The sequence below is a fragment of the Malania oleifera genome, chromosome 1 (genome assembly GCF_029873635.1).
Source record: "Malania oleifera isolate guangnan ecotype guangnan chromosome 1, ASM2987363v1, whole genome shotgun sequence".
In the NCBI taxonomy this organism is placed as follows: domain Eukaryota; kingdom Viridiplantae; phylum Streptophyta; class Magnoliopsida; order Santalales; family Ximeniaceae; genus Malania; species Malania oleifera.
The window spans coordinates 119083593-119093738 of record NC_080417.1 but is presented as its reverse complement, the minus strand read 5'-3'; the positions used below and the strand labels follow the sequence as shown (position 1 = coordinate 119093738).

Here is a 10146-nt window from a genome sequence, read left to right as displayed (position 1 = left end):
CATCCCGATCCAACCTAGGTCAAATACATATGAATATGTCATGAAAAAAATGCATCCTAGGGTCAATCTATATATGTCATTTTGAGCTTCGCATCATATCTTATGAGTTATGCAAATACAATCAAACCTAACCCGAATTACAACTAAAAATCTTGATTGCCTTTATGCTTCTACTCTTCAGCTTCCATGGACTGAACCAAGTGGTATGTACTTCTTGTTCCTCATGGTTTCCATAGCATGCTTACCATCCGTGCATGCTAAGTTATGATCCTGTTCAAAATCTCAAATGCATAAGTAAAATACCAAGTGAATTGTCATTATCAAAACACGATTGGACTCATGGAGTCAACATTTATGAACAAAATGGTTGTCGATTGCAATATGTTTTGACTGAGGGTGAGTAACCGGATTGACTGCCGTAAAAATTTGACATTGATTGTCACAAAGAATTTTGGGTGGCGTTGAGAGTGTAACACAAATGTCTCAAAGCAATTGAGTGATCTAAGCAATATCTGCAGTTGCAATGGCTAAGGAGTGATATTCTGCTTCAGCACTTGAACGAGAAATGATGCTTTGTTTCTTAGAGGACCAAGAGACTATATTGGCACAAAAAAAAAATAAGCATAGCCCGTAGTGAAGCAATGTGTATTAGGACATCCAGCCCAGTTCGCATCAAAGTAGGCAAGAAGGTCATGACTAGACTGTTTATGGAGTTGAAGTCCATGATGAGGAGTGCCTATTACATAACGCAAAATACGTTTAAGGGCACAAAAGTGGCCCTTTGTGGGCGCGTGCATGAATTGGAAAATTGGATTCGCACTGAAGGACTGATCAGGTCTGGTGATGGTCAAGTACTGAAGAGCACCAGTAAGAGAACGAAACATAGTAGGGTCAGAGAACATCTTTCCTTCAATTGAGAGGTGTTGTCCGACAACAAAAGGTGTAGAGATAGGAATTGCATCAATCATTGAAGCACGCTGCAAGAGATTAAGAGCATACTTTGTATGACTGAGAAACAAACCTTTCTCATTAGATTGAACTTCAAGATCAAGAAAATAATAAAGATTGTAGACACCCAATTTTAACCAAGCCTTTTTTAGAAGACGCGGCATAATAAGATTTGACTTTGAGTCTTGAATGGGTCCCTTTTTCAAAAATGAAGTCCCCGAGTCCCTCTTTCAAAAATTAAACCTTTTGAGTCCTAAGTTTGAAATTTGAGTCCTAGTACCATTTACTTTTAATTGAATCCTGTATTTTTGAAAAAATTGAGTCCTTTTAAACTAAGGTTCTCTAACTTAAGTTAATTTCAAAATTAGTTTCTTTTATTAGGTTTTCAAAAAAAATAAAAATAAAATTGTGTCCTCATAATTGAATTCTTTGAACTTTTAATCGAGTTCTTTAAATTTCAAAATTTTTTATCGAGTCTTTTTGTTCGGTTTGGTTGACAATTGAGTTTTTCAATTTTTAATTAGAGTTCGTGAACTTTCAAAACTGAGTCTCTCAAAATATCTGAATTAAGATGTTAATTTGAGCTTTTCAAAAATTGTGATTTTGAAGATTTTCAGTTTTTTTTTTTTTTCAATTGAGTCTTTAATTTTGAAATTGGGTATTTTATTGAGTTTTAAGATCATGTTTCATTACCAGTGGTTCCCTAGGTGAAATTGGTTAACTTTGACATGGGGCTTTGGTCAAAATTAGAAAAGTACATCAAGTCACATATTTAATTAAGGAAAAAGAGGGGGCACGTGTCTTAAGTACAGGTGAGTGTAGCGCATACTGCCAAACATAGTGAAAAAATACAAAATTGCACATGGGGAAAGTCACATTTGAAAAATATAGGGAAACAAAAAGAATGTTACAAACAAATGTTGAAGGAAAAGGGAACCTGGGAGTACATTCAAATACATTAAATACACAAAAAAAATCACTAAAATAACAAGCATAGGCAGCCCCAATCTCTTTCTACTAGCTGGAACCGTTGGAGCCCCCAGTTGACCTGCGCACAAAGAGAGAAATGACGCGTTAGTTAGCAAATGAAATTGAAAAAAATAATGAAATCACATGTGTGCAGAGGGAATGGTGTCTATTAAAAAGAAAATATTCTTTGCCATCCTAAGAAATAAAAGAGGGAATTCTGTTAAGAGGGGGTAAATTGGTGCCAAATCAAACCCCCAAGCTCCCTATAAATAGGGAGTCTCGTACCGTAGCACACACATACAATTAGAGAATTGTAGAAGGGAAATTTTGCAGAGATTGAGAGAGAAAATATAGTAAGGAAACTCTACAGAATTAAGAGTTAGAGAAGAGAAAACAGAGAGAAGTTTAAATAAAACTCTGCAAAAAAAATTAAGAAGGCAAGGAGCAGAGTGCAGAGAGCAAAGGGCAAAGAGCATCATAGAAAGGAACTAGAAGCAAGGCAACACTCAGGGCACACCACACATCTAGAACACCAAATTAGACACACTCGAATAGATATGGATAAAAGAAGAGGGAGACTGGAGGAGAAGCAGGTCTAAGGTAAAACAAAATGTCTATCTCTTTCTGATTTACATACTAGAATATGCTATGTTGTGTGTGCAAATGTAAATGCAGGTGTTATGACCTGCTATTTAACTTGGGGTTTTTTTTTTTTATATACTATAACATTTATAATGCTCTGATACCAAACTGAATTAAACCTAACCATCAACCTAAGCAGCAAGAAGCGGAAATCAAATAAACATAACCATATATAATTATATACAATACCAGAGTGCTAAAATATTTCCCAAAATATGCATATATGACTATTTTCCAAAATACCCTTAACTGGCTAGGGCTATACAAAAATACTCTAAAAAATACTCACTCTATTGTCAGGGCAATACTGAGGCCCTTCTATCTGCGAGCTTGATCTACTCGCCTATCTGGATCACCTGAAAAATGTTAAAGCAATGGGATGAGCCAACACTTAGTAAGACGAAATATGCTATTGCTAGTGTGTGGCAAATGAGTTACAATACTGTGAAATCTATTACTATATAATCATGTATCACTGAATCTGTAAATACAATACCATTAATATAAACAATCACCTTTTCCCTGTTGCTTAACATATTTGTACTTTAGGTTTCTACTTAAAATACTTCTAATATATATATATTTTCTGTCTCTGTAAATCCATATAAACATAGTAATAACTGAAAACTTCCCTGTGGATAACTGTGTGTCATGATTTAACCCCTCATGACAGGGTTGTGCAGCTCGTAGGCGGGATCTACCCTGGTTGGCCGACCAGGATAAACCACTATACTCCATCAGTCTAATCAGCCCTCCTTAACCCATATCTGATAGGGAGCCTGTCCACTCGTGGGCTCTATACGATCAACTGTTATACCACGTATTATCTGAATAGGTGGTTGCACTCTATACAGTATGTAGCAATAGTACCATGCTGTGTAATCTGTAATGGTCCAACATGGTCTGATACTATATAATACATCTCTATATACAACTATCTATTTTACCATAATTTTGTAATAACTGTATTAACTATGACGCTGTGATAAACTGCATCTGCATCAACTGTATTTCTGAAATGAACTGTAAAACTGTATGTCATGGTACTGTAAACTGTATCTATATCAACTATATAATCATTGTATTCTGTAATTACTATAAAATATTTCCTCTGTCTCTATATTCTGTAAAACATAACTCTGAAAAATACTGTAAATCATATTTCTGTACAATATCTATATTCTCAAGTCACACAGTAATTTTAAAACATATTAATCATACTTGATAAACTGTATAAATTTCTGTTGTGAATAATAATCTGGTAGAATATATATAATTTTGTACTGAAATCATACTCGAATAACCTAGCATAGCATATTTCCCTTACCTATTTTCTGCTAAAAATTCCCTACTATGACGGGTCCTATACCCGCAAGGTTCTCCACTCAACACCCTGAAAATCAAATAACCCAGAATGAAATATCATTATTTCTACGTCTACTGCATTTCCTACAACTGTTGGAAAGTCAAATTTCAAAAAAAGACCTTACCTTGAATCTGGGATGAAGTCCAACTTCGTCCCTCCGACGATCCGCTCCAGCAGACTTGGAGAGAACTTCCCCAGGAGGGTCATGGTGGCCTCAGACCGTCAATCTGGCGACTAACGGGGCTGAAATCGAAGAAAGAGAAGGGAGAGGTCGTAGAAGAGAGAAAATGAGAGAATTTCGTTGAAAATTATGCATTTAAATCGGATTTAGGCTATTTATACTATGGGATTCATCGACGAGCCACGTCACCTCGTCGACGAGTCATGGGGAAAGTTCGTCGACGAACATGCACCCTCGTCGATGAATTTCAGACGTCCCAAAAATCCTCTCTCGGTATACTTGTCGATGAGACGGGACCTTGTTGACGAGATCCTAAAGAATCCTTGTCGACGAAACCCCTGTGTTCGTCAACGAGGTTTGGAAAATTTCTTGGGATTATCACATTCAAAATGCAACGTCGCATTCATCAACGAAGTCGGCCGCCTCCTTCTATTCCTGTTACCATTTCTCTCCCTCTTTATTATTTAAATACCATTATTCTTCGGGTCGTTACAGTAGGTACCCATATTCAAGCTTTAGGTTCACACTTGAACCTGAACTGAACTCTTAGCATCCAGAACCCTTCTTCTAAATCATTATAGGACCCAAACCCAAACTTGACCTTCGAGCTCGAACCTAAGCTCCCAACTCAAAACAAGGACTGACCCGAGATCCAAATCAGACCCTTTGGACCAGTGAACAGAGCCCCCAACTCTCAGTTTTTTTAAACCACCTGGCCCAGCTCATTAAAATAAAACCCAAAGCCCATTTTAAAATTTTAACCCTAAGCCCATTTTTCGAACTTAAACCCAAAAGCCCATTTTCCAAACATAAACCCAAAGCCCATTCTTCAAACTTAAACCCTAAACCCATTTTCAAACAACTTTTTAAAATAAACTCCAAGCCCATTTTAAAACTAACCCAAGGCCCAACTCCAAACATTTTTTTTTTTACCCCAAGCCAATTTTAAACTAACCCAAGGCCTAACTTTTTAAAATAAACCTCAAGCCCATTTTTAATATTAATCCCCAGGCCCATTTCTTACAAAAGCCAGAACATCCACACACGTCTCATCACACATGCGAAATCTACTTGGGTTCACTCAAGTTCACACTCCCATTGAGTTGACTCATGCGAGTCAACCCTGACCACTCATCGAGTTCGGACGAGGCACTTCGTCCTTGAACCCTAACCAATAAGGAAACCCTAGCTAACTAGATAACCTAAAACAATCAAAGCACAACCAACACACGAATCTAGGGTAACCAGAAAACACGAACAACAAATCACAAATACAAACACATCAGACTCAAATTGCATACAAACCATACAAACAGAATAAGAGGGGCAGGATCAATCACTTATTTGCTATCAACTTTGAGGACCAAGAGGGTCCCTACCCTTGATGTTTCAGACCTTTCAAGATCAAGAAGACCTCAGGCCTTCGGGTTTGTCCCATAGCGAGCAGAGAGGATAAAGAGAATGGGTCGAGGGTGATAAAAGACCCCAGTTTCATTTTGCGGTGAACTGAGAGGATAGGGAGAATAAGTCGAGGGTGAGATCTCAGTTTTTTAGGGAGCTACTTAGGCGAGAGCCGGGGAGATGACTGATCATGGCTTCGATTGTTGAGTTACAGAGAGTTTAGGGGAAAAGAGATGGAAGAGGGATTGAGGGGGGTTTAGCTTGCAGAAACCCTAAGGTTTCAGGTGGTAAGGTTGCAGAGAGGACAGAAGGAGAGGAAAGAAAGAGAGAGAGGGAGAGAATGCTATGAGCAAGAGAGATTAGAAATGGGAGAAAGATAAAATTTTGAGTTTAAGTATGTTTATGCTTGGAGCCACGATATCATGACACGTGGCATGATCACCTCCAAACACATAAAGTTTTGTTTGTTCCTTTGACAATCGCATGATCTGTGCTTTCTACGAAGGGACGAAATTTTGCCATGTCATAGAGCCAAGCCAAGAAAAGCTCAACCATAGGATATGTGTTTCTATGGGATGGTGAGGATTATCCAGCGTCAGCAATTCGTGTGCTACCTATGGCCTACTATTTGATCTTGATCTCTCCGTATGGTCGAGATCTAACCATGTCAGCAATTTGGATACGCTCTACCCTTGCCGTCAGATATCTCCTCCCCATCAATGGCTGTGATCATATCGTGTCAGAAGTCCCCTCGATGTCAGTTCCCTCACCTGTTCATCGACACCTGACATCTTTATCTTCACATATGCCTAGCCTCACGTGGCTCTTCTGTTAGCCATTCGATTAGTGCCTCCTAGAAACAACCATGACCAAGCCACGTTGTGTATCCCCTCCGTATGCTCCCATTCGCTCGCTAGCCGACACGTGGCCACACTTAGAACCGGTTGACCTTTGACTGGATGTCTCCTTTACTGAACCGGTTCCTTATGAACTCTTGATCGATTTTTCCCAATCCATTGACCCCGGAACCGCTTTCAAACCGATTATCATGTTTTCCTATTTAATTTTTAATATGCTATTTGTTTAATTAATAAAAAATTCAGAAAAAAATCCCAAAAATTCAAAAAATTTATAGAAAATTCAAAACAAACTAAAAGAAAATTCTAAAAAATATATTCGACTCAATTTTCATTATTTTCCTTGAGCTATTTTCTTGTATCATCTTATTTAATTATGTTTAAAAAATATGGGAAAACTTAGAAAAATCACTAAAATTTATAAAAATTAAAGATAAATCGAAAAGGATATCTTTGGGGCTAAAACCTCGTTTTCTTCGAATTCTTCTTCCCAAAGTGGTTTAAACACTCCCAAAATATTATTTCATGCTTAGAAAAACCCTCTAAATTTCAAAAATCCTGAGAGTTTATTTTCGTACCATATTTTCTCGATTTTCACTTCCCTGTGATTGCAACAAAAAGGGTATGAGCTTTTTAAGTTTCACGTGCCCCTGTTCTGAGGGAATATGTACATATTGTATATTATTTGTGTTGTTCATTTATTTGCATTTTATAATTCACAAAGGGAGTAAAATCGACCATTAAGTTTAACTCGGGATAATTTTTGATTGATTAGGTACCGTTTGTAGAACGGGCGTGTAGGGGATGCTAATACCTTCCCATCATGTAACCGAACTCTTGATCCTTGATTTTGTAACGCAGATCAATTCTACCCTTAATCAAGTAGTAATCAAGTGTTCTAACCACACTCCAAAAAGGCTAGTGGCAACTCCATCATACCATGTTTTCCTTGAAAATATCAAAACCACACATTTTTTTATTTCTCCCCACCCTGGGGCACCTCCGCTACGCAGGGACGTCATGACAGCGATTGCCCAAATCCTTCATAGAGAATTCCTTGGAAGTCTGAGTAATAAGGGTTTGAACCATAGAAGGATTACTTCCAGTTATGACCATGTCATCAACATAAAGAAGTAGATAAACAGTTCCAAGTGACAGAGTGATAGACAAAAAATAAGGAATCTTCCTAATTGGAAATAAATCCAAGTTTAAGTAGAAAAGAGCTAAAGTGATGAATGAAACCAAGTTCGAGGGGCTTGTTTCAAGCCATAAAGAGCACGCTTTAGGTGACACACATGCCAAGGGAACTATGGATCTATGTAGCCCAATGGTTGTTCCATGTACACCTATTCATTAAGAAAACCATGGAGAAAGGCCTTTTTTAACATCTAACTTGTGTAAATTCCATCTAGAAGTAACGGCCAAGGACAAAATAATTCTGACCATAGCAGGGCGCACAACAAGGTTGAAAGTATAACCAAAATCAAGACAATGAATCTAAGAAAATCCTTGAGCTACAATATAAGCCTTATGGCGCTCAATAGACCCATCAGACCAAAGTTTGGTTTTGAAAATCTAGTGACATCCAACCACATTATGATTTTAAGGATGAGGAAGAAGAACCCACGTATCATTTTTCTTCAAAGCTTGAATTTCATCATCCATAGCTGAGAGCTATTCAGGGTGTTTTGTAGCAGATTTAAAACCCTTAGGCTCTTTGAGAGCAATAAGTGTCTGAAAAGCCTGAGAAGAAGACAAAATAGTCATAGCATGATCTAACTGTGGTTTGAATATAACAACTTTACCTCTAGTAATCATTGGGTGGCTAAAAGTGGTCACACAAGGAACCGAAGACATAGATTGAGGAAGAGGTAAGTTTGGAGCTGTAGAATCCGAGAGGGGTTCCATATGAAGAGGAACTTAGGGATTAGGGGAAGGATCCAAGAATAGATGCGAAGAGTCACTGTAAGGCAAACATGCTGAACTTGGAAACAAATGAGAAGAACCAACATTAGAAGAAGGAGACACACAATCCTGACAATTGGAAAACTAAGTGTAGTCAATGTTGGACTGCAGATTTTGCACAAATTCACCATGATAGGGAAAATTATTCTAAAAAAATGCACATTTCGAGAAACATAGGCACGATGTGTCTTGCGATCTAGGTACCTAAACCCTTTGTGAAGGGTACTGTAACCTAAAAAGACATAAGGAGTAGATTTTGAAGACAATTTATTGGGTGAGTAATCTTTTATATAAGGAAAGAAAAGACACTCAAAAATTCAAAGCATAGACACTCCATTTTGACTAGGAGTGTGAGGACATGCCAAAGGGAGCACAATACCACAAGAGTGCAGATGAGAGCAGAATTTATTATTAGTAAATTCGATTCCACCATTACACTAAAAAGATTTATTTTCGCTGAAAATTGTGTCTCAATGTACAGTTGTAAATGAATGAAAGTATATAAAAAATCATATTTTTGTTTTAATGGGAATATCCAACTAAATATGGTATAATCATCAATAAATATGCATAGTATCTGTCGCGACATCCCAGAGCGCGTGTGCCTCGGGCGGCGAAATAAAAATTATTTTTAATTTTTAAGAAAAAATAGGGAATGTTAGAGTCGCCACTAACCTTTTAGTGTGGTTAGAACACATGATTACTACCCCGTTAGGGGTAGAATGAGTCTACGTTACCAGAACTGGGGTCGGGAGTTCGGTTACGCGAGGGGAAGGTACGAGCACCCCCTACACGCCCATTCTTACGAACGGTACCTAATTAATTTAGAATTATCCCTAAGTTAATCAAAAAAGTCTTTAAAAATTACTCCTCTAGTAAATTTACTAATACACAAGCAAAATAAACAAACAAATAAATAAATAATATAAAAATATACGTAACATATAAATATTTATATATTCCCTCAGAGCTAAAGGTACGTGAAGCCCAAAGGCTCATACCCCCCGCATTAAAATCATAGGGATAATAATTAAGAAAATACTTAAGAAAATACACCCTCAATTTTGAAATTGTATTGAATTTTTTATAGGAAAATACTAATATGGGAGGTTTTAATATATGGTAATAGAGTAATAAGCAACATATGCCTACTAAAATATTATGAATGTCAAAATAAGTATTAGATACCATAATACTATATATATTAATATACTAAGGATACTATTAAAAGTAATATTTTACATATTAAAAGGCTAAAAATGCCCTAATAGGTAATATTAGATGTCCTAAAGATACCATATTAAATAGTTCCCTATATGTTAAAATTATAAAAAAAAATACCCTAATAAGTGGTACTAAATGTAAACGTAGTAATAATACCATATATATACCTAAAATACTATAATGAGTTACGTATACTAAAATATCAATAAAAATATATCCATAAAAAAAATAAAAAGAACAATATCATAATAACTACTATGATGTGAGTATACTAAATATATAACGTAATACATAATACTAAGAATACCATGATAATATCATATATGTACTAAAATACTAAAACACAAACAAATACCATAGTAATATAACATCATATTGATAATGAGGACCCTGACACAAAGATAAACTGGAACCCTACATAGATATACAGAACATGAATATTGCACATTAAAAATACGACCAAAAAAAAAAATTATTACATCTAAATATTAAATAATGGAAATCTTACCTCCGTAAAGAAAAGAAATCCTACAACAATGAAGACAAACCAATTAGTGTATCACAAAAGAAATTTAAACAACTATCACAACGAA

At 36.4% G+C, this 10146-nt stretch overlaps 1 protein-coding gene across 1 annotated transcript; it reads right to left on the bottom strand.

Moving 5' to 3' along the window:
- Positions 1-501: 501 nt before the first annotated feature.
- LOC131148518 (uncharacterized mitochondrial protein AtMg00810-like) lies at positions 502-1112 on the bottom strand. The gene is made up of 2 exons (XM_058098266.1): positions 656-1112; positions 502-596 (listed from the first exon to the last, which is right to left on the bottom strand). The coding sequence occupies exons 1-2, from the start codon at positions 1110-1112 to the stop codon at positions 502-504; spliced, it is 552 nt and encodes a 183-aa protein (XP_057954249.1).
- Positions 1113-10146: the final 9034 nt, after the last annotated feature.

Excerpts from the sequence above, each read along its gene's own strand:
- LOC131148518 (XM_058098266.1), bottom strand. The coding sequence starts at position 1,112 with ATGCCGCGTCTTCTAAAAAAGGCTTGGTTAAAATTGGGTGTCTACAAT. Across the intron at positions 597-655 it reads TGATGCGAACTGGGCTGGAT|TCTCTTGGTCCTCTAAGAAA; the intron begins GTCCTAATACAC and ends GTGCCAATATAG.